At 55.9% G+C, this 12,804-nt stretch overlaps 1 protein-coding gene across 1 annotated transcript in view; it reads right to left on the reverse strand.

Moving 5' to 3' along the window:
• Window positions 1-12,160, reverse strand: part of LOC125149892 (uncharacterized) — a 110,404-nt gene extending 98,244 nt beyond the window's left edge. Inside the window, exons 1-2 of the mRNA XM_047829027.1 lie at window positions 12,071-12,160; window positions 11,451-11,760 (exon numbers count right to left, since the gene is read on the reverse strand). Coding sequence (XP_047684983.1) covers window positions 11,451-11,760; window positions 12,071-12,160 — 400 coding nt within the window. The remainder of the gene's footprint in view (window positions 1-11,450; window positions 11,761-12,070) is intronic.
• Window positions 12,161-12,804: the final 644 nt, after the last annotated feature.

Below are 12,804 nucleotides of genomic sequence, written 5' to 3' on the forward strand. Positions count from 1 at the left end.
CAGTGAGATGTGAGGCTCTTCCTGGAGTGGTATTCCTCTCCCTGATATGAAGGGAATTTCTCGAGAACCCCCTGCCTGGTGCTAACCTTCTTTCTGACTTTGAATGCTAGTGAGGACGTGATGTCTGGAGCTGCTGCAGCCATTCTGAGACTGTGAGGAATAGGCCTAGAGAATTTCAGAGATACTGGCCTAGTCCTCTGACAGCATGAGCCACTGAACCCAAACCAGCAACTACCAATCTCCAGGATGCTTACGGATGGCTTCTGAGGAAAATAAACCCTTATGTCAGCAGTTTTCACAGTACGTTCTGCAGAACACTAGGTGACATGAGACCCTCTCAGGTGACATGCAGGTTGAAACTGTCCTCATGGTAACACTTAAGACAGCAGCTGCCTTCCTTGGATGCTGACACTGGCCCTGAAGGTGCACAAGGAACAGCAGGGAAAAGCTGACACAACCTGAACGACGCCCGTGGCACCACACTGTACTCAGCAGTCAGCACATTCTTTACCTCCATGCAATCATGGTGAAAAGTCCAGTTTTCCTTAAATTTCATGATGGCCCCATAGGAGTTAGTAACTTTGCCTGTTCTTCAGAAAAAGCACCTGCAAGATGCTTCTCAGTGAGACACGGGATAGGCAGGCTCCCATTTCCCAATAGACACCACGTGGGCAGCAGAGGTCACCCGTGGCGCTGCATCAGGAAATCACAGCCACCTCCAGTCCTGAGTGAGGTTTAGAACCCAGGCATTAATGTAATGGACATTTGTAGCAGGGAGGAGTGTTCATGCGAGCGTATCAACCATGAGTTTCCGACGTGTGACATCAGGCTTTGTTGACCTGCAGGGACAGCCCGCCCCCACCCCCTCTCCCAGGGCTACCGACTGCCTAGACGGGTAAGGAGAGCCCGGGCGCAAACCAACTGATCCAGCGCCCACGTGCCAGCCATCTCCTTCGTGTGTGCCCCTCCCTGTCCACCTGGGGCAAGCGGCCCACGCCCAGGTACCAGACAACGGGGACAGCCCCTGGCTGATGAACCTGGGGACGTTAGCGCCCCATGTCCCACCACGTCCGTCCTATTTCAATAACGTGAAATCTACCACTATTCCAGAGCAAAACCATCCCCAAAACCGAACTTCACACAAGGGCAAGTATGGGGAAACAAGGAGCCACGCGAGAATAATGTGTGGGGTGTGGTGGGGGCTCCGCGGACCCACACAGCTGTGGACCTGAAATGCTTTTCCTTCTTACTCGTGTTCCTGGAGTATAACCCAGAATCACACAACTTTTGAGAACTTTTCTGTTCTGTCATTTTATCAGAGTGGTCACCCGTGTCCCCTCCCTCCCCATCCCCAGGTACTTGATTTACAGGCTCCATAAATTCCTAAGTGCCAGCCAGACTGGAGGGTCCCCTCAACGCAGGGCCCAGAATCAGGGCCACAACCCCCTTTCTTTTACACATCTAGTGGTTTTTTTTTTTTTAATGTTTATTTTTGAGAGAGAGAGACAGAGTGTGAGCGGGGGAGAAGCAGAGGGAGAAGGAGACACAGACCCCGAAGCAGTCTCCAGACTTTCACCACAGACCCAGACGCAAGGCTCGAGCCCACGAACTGGGAGATCACAACCTGAGCCAAAGTCGGACACCCAACCGGCGGAGCCCCCAGCGTCCCAAGTGTTGTGTTCTTTTAGTGTCTCTGGTCCTTGTTGCTGTGAGTCCCTTCTGGGACAGGATGGGCTGGTGGGGTGACTGAGGTGTGCCGCTGGTGACCTGGCGAGGAACGGGATCGGCTGAGCCTCCAGAGCTGGCGGGGAGCACTGAGCTCCGTCCCACGCGCACCAGGACCAGCTTGGAGGCTTCGAGTGAAAGCATCTGGATACTGAGAAGACCACAACACTACTGGGCCTGCTCGTCTTTTTAGCCACACCCAGCCCAAAGCGCCCGGCAGCTGGAGGGCACCCACCGTCGAGGAAAATTGCTTCCAAGTTTTAATTAACAAGGTCGCGAAGGCAAGTGTGTCCGTGTAAAACCCTGTCAGCCTGAAATGTCTCCCAGATGTGTCGTCCAGAGGCCCGTGGAGGCATGGTTCCTGCTACTTTCTCTGGCCGCTGCATGGTTTGTTTTCATATCTCACCCGTGGGTGAGCTTTTACCGTAAAATGAAAGATCCCGAAAACCACACGAAACAAATGTGCAGCTCTCTTAGAAAAAACAGTCCCGCCACCCCATCCAGGTCCCTGAGCGGCTTTGCCCCCCCCGACACCCGGGGGTGCCCTCTGGCCTCGGGTCCTGATCACCTGCCAGCCCGGGGTGCCCTCTGGCCTCGAGTCCTCCTGTCCTGCTGGAACGGGAACTGCTTGCTGGATGGCGGCCCCCTCCCAGCCCCCCAGTGAAGGCCGGCCCCTGGGGTGTCCAGCATCCTTCTCCCCACTGTGCATACGAGAAGGGATGAGGCAAGTCACTGCAGGGACAGACGTGATTTCGGGGCTCAGTACGAGCACACAGCTGGGCACCCTCACAGAGGGCAGTTCTTGGGATCTGGTGAGGAAAAGGGGGGCCCGTGGTCCGTGGAGGGGCGGGTGGCCTCACAACAACGGCCACTGGCAGGACAATGGCAACAAAGCCAAAACGACACGGTGCACAACTTGCTGTGCCCTAATTCACGTGGGAACGGGAGTCACTGCCCTAGCAGAGCGGCCACCTGAGAGGGCCGCCTGGCAGTCGTGTCCAGGCCCGACCCGGGGCTCTGCCGGGGTCTCGCTTGCTGGGTCCAGGCCCGACGTCGGGAGACGCCCCATTTTTCCCTCCTTCCGAGCCTCCCAACAAGGGGATCCGCCTCAACACTTCTTTATCCCCAATTACAGCTACTGAAAACCACTCCCAGTTTTCCTTTTTAAAGAGAAACGGCATGCACCTGCCTCCCGCTTTGCCCGCGAGACCCTGCAGGTGACACAAGCGCCAGCCAGAGGGAGTGCCACCGTCAGACAGCGGCCCCTATGCGTCACTGCCCGCAGCCAGGGCTGCTGACTTGCTCATTTCAAGCTGCCTCTGGCCCAGTCCCCAGGTCACCCCTCAGCAGCGCAAAGAGGATCCCACGAAAACCAGGGATGCAGGTCAAAGGGAAAACCCAGCTCTCTTCCACAAAGCAGAGCTGGAACTTCTCCCTCCCGCTGGGTCTCCCGTGTCCCTTCTCAGACCAGCTCCCAACACAGGTTCAAGTACACACACACGCACACGCAATGCCTCTGCTCCAAGAAAGCCGGTCACTAGCAGCGTCTGCGAGGGGAAAAGGGTCTCCACGTCAGGAAAAAAAGCACGAAAACACAGGAACGGCTGTCTGTGTGCTGCCAACTGAAAGGTGGCAGTTTCGTGAACTGACAAGCAGCGGATGCTCTCCTAAGCCCCCACTTGGGTTCAGAGTAACTATGGAGCCGGCCCTCCGGCGGGTGTGGGGGCCACAGCAGAGGCAAGGCCTCACGGTGCGCAGCTGGGGTGCCTCCACCAGGTCCCAGGGGGACAGCTGGCACCGTCCACATCTCGGCGTGGGCACAGCCTCATGAGGGAGGAGGGCCAGCCCTGGTCATGGGCACGCAACGGCCTCAACCCACTGTATTTCCTGTGCAACTGAAACCTTGCTGGAAGGAGAACGGCACCCCACGGGGAACACGCCAGGGTCCAAGCCCCACCCTGCTTCATCTGCAGACACCCCCTGGATGTCATGATTGGACCAGGGCTGGGGTACCCTTTCCTGTCACCGGAAAGTAGACATGATCCTAAAGGGTCCGTGGTGCCTTTCTTGACCCTTAGGTCAAACCCACGCTTCTCAACTCTTAGATCCAAACGAGGGACTAAGACTTATCTGCACCACCAGACACTGCGTGCCGTGCCAACGCTTCGGCATGTGTCTCTAAACACATAAGGCCTCTTCACCATTCAACTGCTATGCCACCGTCACACCTCACAAAAATTTAAGTCTTTGATACCATCGAACAGCAAGCCACGTTCAAATCTCCCAACGGTTAAAAAACAAACATCTTCTTACACATGGTTTGCTCAGATCAGGATCCACGGAAGAGTCATCCTTACAAATATGGTCAGTCCCTTAAGTCTGTTTCAATCTGCAAAAGCTCCCTTCCTCTGGTCACTCCACTCCTGTCCATGCTATTTATGGCCCCACTCCCGTCCACGCTATCTATTTATGGCCCCCACTCCCGTCTACGCTATCTATTTATGGCCCCACTCCTGTCCACGCTGTTTATGGAAGAAGCCAGTGGACTGCCTTCTGGTGGTAATACCAAGTTAATACTTCTAGCCCTGGTTTCGAGAAAAGGTTGCTTTGAACTAGAAGGTCATCTTGGTGGGACGATTCCCTACGTGATGCCACGGGTTTCCTGCCTCACTTCTGCTGACACGGATGGATCATCGGTGGTCCAGGTATGGACACCCCTTCCCCAGTGTAGAGTTCTCCACCAGACCTTCCCCAACCGGTCTAGCATCTACTGATGACTCCCATCTTGACCCACTGTTCCATTGTGTTGTAAAATGACCATTTCTTAAATCTATCCCCCACTTGGCCTCAGGCACCAGAATTTTTCTGTAAAAACAGTCTGTCCTTTCTCTACAGTGGTTACCCCGAGGTCTGTGCAGAAAGACCTGGATCAATACACGATTCTTACCAGTTTTCACAGTCAGTTGGTGCCTAGCAACCCGGGAAGACCACCAGTGCATTTTATCAAGTATCATAATGAAATTTATAAATTTCATGTGTTCTGACCCAGTGTAGTCATTTTTCTCTCTAGTGCTCAAACTGTCACTTGTTTGGCCGGTGGGACCCCTTACAAGTTGACACCTGTGTGTCCTTTTTAAGTGAGCCTTGTGGTCTTTTTTCTCGGGCACAGAAGGAGGCCCAGTTTATCAGTTCACTGTGTGCGTTTCCTGCCCGAGATGCAGAATGAGGCATTTCTCCAGAGAGCCCGGCCACTTCCAGAGGCATGTTTGTGAGTGCACTGGCATAGAGGGGCTCGCCCCTGCAGGGTTACACTGCTCCTAGGCACGGTCATGGACACAGCTAGGGGATACGGATGTTGTGAAAAGAGAAAACTCAATCTCGAGTTCATGCTGATATTTCTAATTTTATACCTGTAACTGTCGTCTTTGCATGATAAAGTTTTATTCCAAATAATCCAAAATGACTAACGTTATATTAGAAACATAATAGCTTCAAAATAATGGTGACAATATTGCTACTAGAAAGAAGTCACCTGAATACAGTTTAAGATGTCCCTCTGGTTTTTTTGTCCTTAGGACCCATCCCACTGGGGATCAAAATAGTGTTTTCAAGAAATAAGACCTTTAAAGCTCTGTGCTGACAGCTGGGAGCCTGGAGCCTGCTTTGGATTTTGTGTCTCCCCCTCTCTCTGCCCTTCCCCCGCTTGCGCTGTGTCTCTCTCTCTCAAAAATAAACACTAAAAAAAAATTTTTTTTAACGTTTATTTATTTTTGAGACAGAGAGAGACAGAGCATGAACAGGGGAGGGGCAGAGAGACAGGGAGACACAGAATCTGAAAACAAGCTCCAGGCTCTGAGCTGTGAGCACAGAGCCCGCCATGGGGCTCAAACTCACGGACCGTGAGATCATGACCTGAGCCGAAGTCTTCGGATGCTTAACCGACCAAGCCACCCAGACGACCCACTAAAAAAAATTTTTAAGTGATCCCACCCAACTCAAATGAAAACCTTACAAGGCTCTTCCTCGCTTCCTTGGCTCCCCGACACCTTCCTTCAACCATCAGGTGGTGGCCACTCATCCTTGGGGAGCAGAGGTGTTGGGACCCATGTGGGATGCTCCAGGAGCATCTGAGCCTTGTGGGACGGACGCAGGGCCTCTCTCCCATGGTCCTCAGGGACAGAACTGCGGAGGACCTGTGCCCTGAAGGTCCAACAAAACCAGTGTGGCTTACCTTCCTGGTTTCACTTTTGTGCACAGATCGTGAGCTTTTCATTCTGTTTCTCTAGCGGCTATAGGTTTACTAGGATTTCCTAGTTTATTCAGTGAGTTTTATTTTATTTTTCTAGAAAACTGCCCATTTTGTCTCAGGGCCTCAATCAGAGACATCCAATTGTTCATACTCTTCCCTTGAAACTAAAAATATCTATTTTGTGCATAATTGGGTCTTTTAAAAATTGTTTGCGGCTTCTCCCTTCTTCTCACGCGTGTCCTCCCTCACTCCGGCTGCGTGGCTCAGTGCTGTCTATCCACACCTGCGTCCATCTCTCTGCTTCCCTCGGGCTTATCTTCTTGTATATTTATCAGTTTTCAATCATTATTCTTTCATAGATGGATTTAAGGCTGTGTCAATTCCCACTGAACGTCCATTGAAAGTTTTTAAGATCATCCCATAAAATTTGATGGGCAATTTTTGTTAAATTCAAAACATGCTGTAATTTTTACTATGGATTCTTCTTCAACTCGTTTGATATTTAGAAAGATGGTTTTACTATCCAGGGTTGGTGCCTCTGTTTACGGATTCATAATTTCATCACACTGTGCTCAGAGCGAGGGGTCTGCATGATGCAGCCTGTGGGGGATCTGCTGGGGTTTATCTGCATGCCTGCCACCTGGCTGGTGTGTGCAATGGCACCAAGTGTGCTTGGAAAACAAGGACACATTATCGACCCCGTTTGGCGCAGGGATCTACACTCACCAACTGTTATGATTCAGACCTCATCTGCCGGTATTCGTTTCTGTCTCACTAATCTCCCAGAAGCACGTCCCATTTTTCCAGCTGTCAACCTCCTCGTCATGCCGTGTACCATCTTTGATGTACTCTGAGCGCGTGCGTGGTTAAGATGATCCTGCATGCCTCATAGGTTTCTCCTTTGCGTCAGCAAGTAGTAGTCATGACTTTATTCGTTGTTCTATTCTTGTTGATGCTTTAACCTTAAGGGAGACTGATGTTCACACAGCTGTGCCACCCCTTTCTGGAGAGTATCAGCCTGTTTTATCTTGTTACTTTAAACTCCTTTTTCATGACACGGTGTGCAAGCAGGAAGGAACCTGGACTTCTTCCTCCAGCCTTAGGACCTTTCACTTCTCGACGATGGGCTCAGCCTCCTTGCATGTGTGGCAGTCACCACAGACCAAGATTTATTTCCACCGTCTTCGTTGTGCTACAAACGGTCTGCCACTTACCAGTGGTTTCAACAAGTATTTACAATAGGAAATACTCTTATTCCTTACAATAGGAAAATATTCTCTTCTCCCTCCTTCTGGAATGATCTGGGCAGGTAAGTGGTCTGCGTTTCTCTTCCCAGCTTTCACTCTTCTGTTTTGACCGTTCTGCTGCTGGTTTATTGATCTGATTACCTTGTCTGGGTCTGATTGTGCTTCATCAGCCTAAGGCCCCAGCTCTCCCGGAGTCTGGAGAATTCTGAGCCACCGACTGAGAAGTCAGTCCCGCACCCACACCCCACACGCTCTTCTTTCAGAACCACTGAGGGACATGTCCCGTGTCCCATCCATGGACACCCACCCCCACCCCAGATGTCTCAGACCTGCCGTCCAGTTCACGGTCTCTCCCCAGACGTCCACTCTACTAACAATTTCACCAGATGCTTATTTCCGTGACTGTATCTGCCACGTCCAGAATCTTATTTCTTTAGTTCAGATCTGCCCACTATGCCTTCAGTGTCTTACTCTGCTAAATCCTTTAAACCTACTTAACAAACTGCTCAGAGCAGTGGTTTGTTCTAGCCTTCCGTGAACGTGAGCAATGACCATGATGGATTATTTGATGATCTATTTAGACAGTTTCTGATCCAATTTCTCCCCTTTCTGGCACATGCCGACTCTCCCCCAGGGCAGAGCCTGTCTTGGCAAGTTTCAGGGTGAGGCTGTTCACACTGGGGAGTCCTGGGGGCCGTGTGTGGAGTCAGACCTGTCACCGCTCTCTTTTCTCTGGGGTTGGTGCTCCAGACATTCCCATGCCCGATGCCAGCTTTCCATTAACTCCTCATCCCAGGTTGCTGGCGTAAAGCTTGGGTATGACAGCCGATGGGTCACCTATGTCCTCAGGACCAGGAAGGACACTACAGTGAATCTGGGCTGGGGCGCACACCTCCTGCCAGCCCGGTGCCATCTCAGCTGTTGTCCCTCAGCTCTCCACGTGAGCCCGTAGGCTCCACTCAGTGAGTGCGGCTGCAGCCTTTATCCTCCCCGGGGCCCATCGCAGACCTTTTAAAACTAGAGACACAGTTCATAGACCATAAGGTCCACCCCGCAGTAGTGCAATTCCGTGGGCTGGCTGTGCAACCATGATCACTGTGTACTTTCATTTGTCTCCAGGGTCTCCAAGGAACCCCAGCCCTGCAACCTCTCACCAAGCTCCCAGTCTCTGAGGCTCTGCCGGTTCCAGGCCGTTCCAGAAACAGAAGCACAGGACACGCATGTGGCCCCTGGTCTGGCTTCTCTCACACTTTGCGACGTTTCAAGATTCATCCCCATGGTGGGAGTTAACGTGGTTGGTGAGGTGGTGTCCATCTTGGTGACTGCCGCAGTTTTACTCCACAGAGGCTCCCCCGCCCGGCCCCAGGGGGTGGGTTCCAGTGTCCTGGCAGATTGGAGGCCCAGCCTCCCCCACCCTCACCCACAAGCCGTTTCGGCCTGCAGGAGTCTCACTCGACTGGCCTGACAACAGCTCTGGAGGCTGGCCGCCCCCCCAGGTCTCCCGATTCTCTGGGGGCCCCTCGTCTACACACCCGGCCACTCCCAGGACAGCAGCTGCCCCCACAGCTGGTGAGAAATGCTCCCAACAGACCCACTGAATCCGAACATGCACTTCCTACCTCCAGGAGCGTTGTGTGCAGCACCCCCTAGTGTCCAGAGCACCCCTGGGCACACACATCTGTCTCAACAGAGGCCTAGTTGGAAACAATCCATTCTCTGGGTGCCTGGCCCCAATCTGCGCATCTCAGCCTGCACTCTGTCCTCCTCCTCACTGGCCTGCTCTTCCTCCACCTGTGTTCTCACCCCCCAGTCCTCAGAGACAGACCCTCACCACACGTACACACACACATCACCCGTGCACACTCACCTACCCATGCTCGCACACTCACTCATTCACCTGCTCGTGCACATGCACACGGACACATACACATGCACATTTAAACACATGGCTGCATACATCTTGTACACACGCACACTCGAGTGAGCACATACACCTGTCCTCAATCTCTGGGACTGGCAAAGAACAGGAAAAACCACAACTGATTCTAATGTGCATTGACTGTACAACATGGGGGTAAAAGACACCATCCCGTCTTCAGAGAGAGATCAGAACTTTCCAGACTGTCTGTCCGAGCTTGTTTTGTAAATATGTACTTAAGACACAGTGACAGCTGACGAGGGTCAGCTGCATGGACAGTGACGGTCATCAGGTTACAATGAACAGGCAAGCGTGAGCACGTGCAGAGGACAGAAAACAACCCCTGCACTGCCCTCCACAGGTGGGTGTCCCCAACTGGACAGACCCTTGACCTCAGGCGTGCACTTCTTCATTGGCAAGAGGTGCCCCCCTGCCTTCTGTCTCTGTAAACCATGAACGCAGGACACGCGCTCACACAAGTCTGGCCAGCGGCTGGGCCAGCAAAGGGCAGGTGGGCAGAAGCAGACACGCCTAGGGTCAGGCCCTCATGGTGGATGCTCCCTGAGGCCCAAGTCCTGTGGGGACACCGCCACTGTCACCTTGCCCTGAAGGTAGGCATCCTGGGGGGTCTTTCCCACAACTGCCACAGGTAGGCCCTGGGATATCAAAGGCTTCCCAAGGGACTCATACACTGCTCAGACCCAAACACAGCTAGGTCAGGGGCTGAACGGCACAGATGGGGTTCCATTTCCTCCAGGCCCTGAATGGGGCTTGCACTGTTGTTTGCTCTGGGTCTGATGCTGTGCCTGACAGAGCCATGGAGCCCTCGGCACGAGTCTGCCTCCTCGTGGACAATCCCAGAAGGAAGTAAGGAATAGGTGGCAACGAGACTATTCTTCACAGTGGGGCTGGGGCCCTGGGAGCCCAGCCTCGGGTGGTCTCAGGGCTCAAGGTCATCTGGGGCGCAGCCAGTGGGCAGGCGGGGGTGGTCCTGAGCTGGCCTGCTCCCCAGGCATTGAGAATGCACTGCCTCTGCTGCAGGCGGCCGCCGGGACCGTCCTCCAGGGTCGCGTCTGCACAGGGTCCCTGCTGGCTCACCGGCAGAAACGGGGGGGGGGGGGGGGGGGGGGGGGGGGGGGGGGCTCTTACATCACAGAATAAGGCCCCTTCGTGCCTGAACCGAAGCCCCTGGAAAAGTCTGGCCGAACCCAAGGGGAGAAACGGGAAGGAGACAGACGCCTGCCTTTTGAAGGCGTGGAGTTTACCACACACACCAGCGAGTACGTGAGGCCCGCCTGTGCAGCTCCAAAACAGCAAGGAGACAGACGACCGCCAGCTACTGCCAGTGCCTCACCTGCACGGGCCACCACAGCCGCTCTGAGCCGCACGCCGCAAGGTCGGTAATGCCAGAACAGAGCAACGACATTCGTCAGCCCCCGGGCAGGGTCCCGGAAGTCAGTGTGGCCACTGCACTGGCCATGCCCCACTCATCACAGAAGGTTCTGGGGCAGAGCCCTATGTCAGGCGTTCAGAGAAAGACCCTCCCCGTGGGTCCAGGTCTCCTACAAGACATTCTGGGGGCCCACCGCCACCTGGGAGTCACCGTGAGATTCCGAGCGGGAACACACGGCGCCCCAGTGAGACTTCACCCGGGCGGGCGGCGGTGACGACTCCCTGGGTTGGGGGCTTGCACGGTGGAACCACGCTTCTCAGCTCTGCAGGCTGAGAGGTCCAGAGAGAGTGTGACCTCTTCCAGGTTCAGGGATGGCGACCTCCGTCCCTGCATGGTGCGTGGGCCAGAGCACTCCCTGGAGCCCCTCTCAGGAGGACACTAATCCTTTAGGGGCTCCAGCCTGGAGAGGTAACCCCCCACAGGCCACACTGGCCACCATCGGATATGACCTAAGGTGGACGGACGGCCCCGCTCCTCCCCGGGGCCTTACTCTGTCCAGGGCTAGAGACACGTCTGTGCGCCAGGAAAGAGAGACAGTCGGCTCGGCGACACCAGCCACGTCCCCGTCCCGCACGGCATCCCCCTGCACCAAACCCAAGGGAGACCATCGGCTCAGGGACGCCGGCCACGTCCCCGTCCCCGTCCCGCACACAGTGTCCCCCTGCCCGAAACCCAAGGCCAGAGCAGCCAGCAGGTCAGGGCTGAGGCTCCCGCAGGTGACACGCAGCCTCTCCCCCCCCCCCCCCCCCCCCCCCCCCCCCCCCCCCCGCGGTCTCCGCCAAGACCGGAGCGCCAGGCTGGTCTCTCGAGGTTCGCGACCACACGGCCGAACCGCTTTCAGCCGAGACAGACACTCACTCAGAGACACACGGCCAAGTCCGGGGTCTTCACGGCAACCGCCGAGCGGCCGTATCACGGAGGACTCCTGAGACGCCGGGTAGCAAAGGCGGAAGGCGGACGGCGGCGTCGCCTCACAAGCGCTCTTCCGCAACGCCGCCCGCGGAGAGCGAGCTCGCTCACGCCGCCGCGGGCCCTCGGCCACCACCTGCCGCCCCCGAGGGCACTCGAGGAGGCGGGCGCGGCGGCCTGGCAGGTTCCAGCGGGACTGAAGGCCGGAATGCCGGAGCCGCGCCAGGAGCCGGGCCGCCGACCCGGCCCAAGATGGCGGCTCCCCGAGGAGAAAGGCCGGCCCCGGCCCCGCCCCCGCCCCGTGAGCAGCACGTGCCTCCGCGGGGCGACGACGGAGAGCCGGCCGCCGGGACCCCGCCCCGGCCCGTGGCTCGCGTCGCCGCAGCGCGTCTCCTCACCGTGTCTCTCCTCCGCGGTGCCACGGGCCCGTCCTGGAGTTCTCCCGTGACGAGAGAGGGTGTCCCCGGCCCACGCGGCAGCGGGAGGACAGCCCGGCGGAGAACCCTGCCCCTGTGGCAGCGGGGGGGGGACGGGGGTCACTAGGATCTGACTGGAGACCCTTCCCTCACCCCGAACCTCCCGCGCCCACCAGCAGCAGGTGCTCCCCCTTCCCGGCGCAGCCCTTCGGCCCAGAGTCCGCTCTCCGTCTCGTTTTCCATCCTCGAGCCCTTCCACAGAAACGGAATCACCCGGTACGTGGTCGTTCCCACCTGCTCCTCTCAGCTTTCGTGTTTCTGAGGCTCCTCCAGCCACACCCTGCCGTCCCTGAGCAGGGCTCCACCCCGCGACAGGCCATGCTGCCCCCCTGCACAGTGGCCACCGGAAAGCTGCCCCACGTCCGCCCTGGGGCTGCTGTAAGTGCACTCCCAGTACCGGTTCACGTGTTTTCCGTAGACGGGTCGGTCCTCACGGGTACGCCCCTAGGAACTAGGGTCTCAGCTTTGTGACTTTTCAGCAAGCGGCGACACTGTCCTCCCCACGTCCGGCCCATCACCGCCTGTCCCGCACAGGACAGCTGTCCCAGTAGAAGTGGCAACCCCACTCTCTTCTGCTTTTCCCCAGGGACGGAGGACGCGGAGCACCTCTTTCCGGTGCTCGCATGCCTTCTTTAGAGGAGCGTCTAACTCAACTCCGTTCCATCTTCTCTTGGGTCGTCTTGTTAGCGTTCCTTCTAGATTCTGGATACCGATCCTTTTATCAGCATGATCCGCCAACACTTCTCCCCGTCTGTAGCTTCTCTCATCCACGATAGCTCACGATACAACTTTCTGGCTTTGGTGACATCTAACGTGTCAGCCTGGCC

The sequence above is a fragment of the Prionailurus viverrinus genome, chromosome D4 (genome assembly GCF_022837055.1).
Source record: "Prionailurus viverrinus isolate Anna chromosome D4, UM_Priviv_1.0, whole genome shotgun sequence".
Lineage (NCBI taxonomy): Eukaryota > Metazoa > Chordata > Mammalia > Carnivora > Felidae > Prionailurus > Prionailurus viverrinus.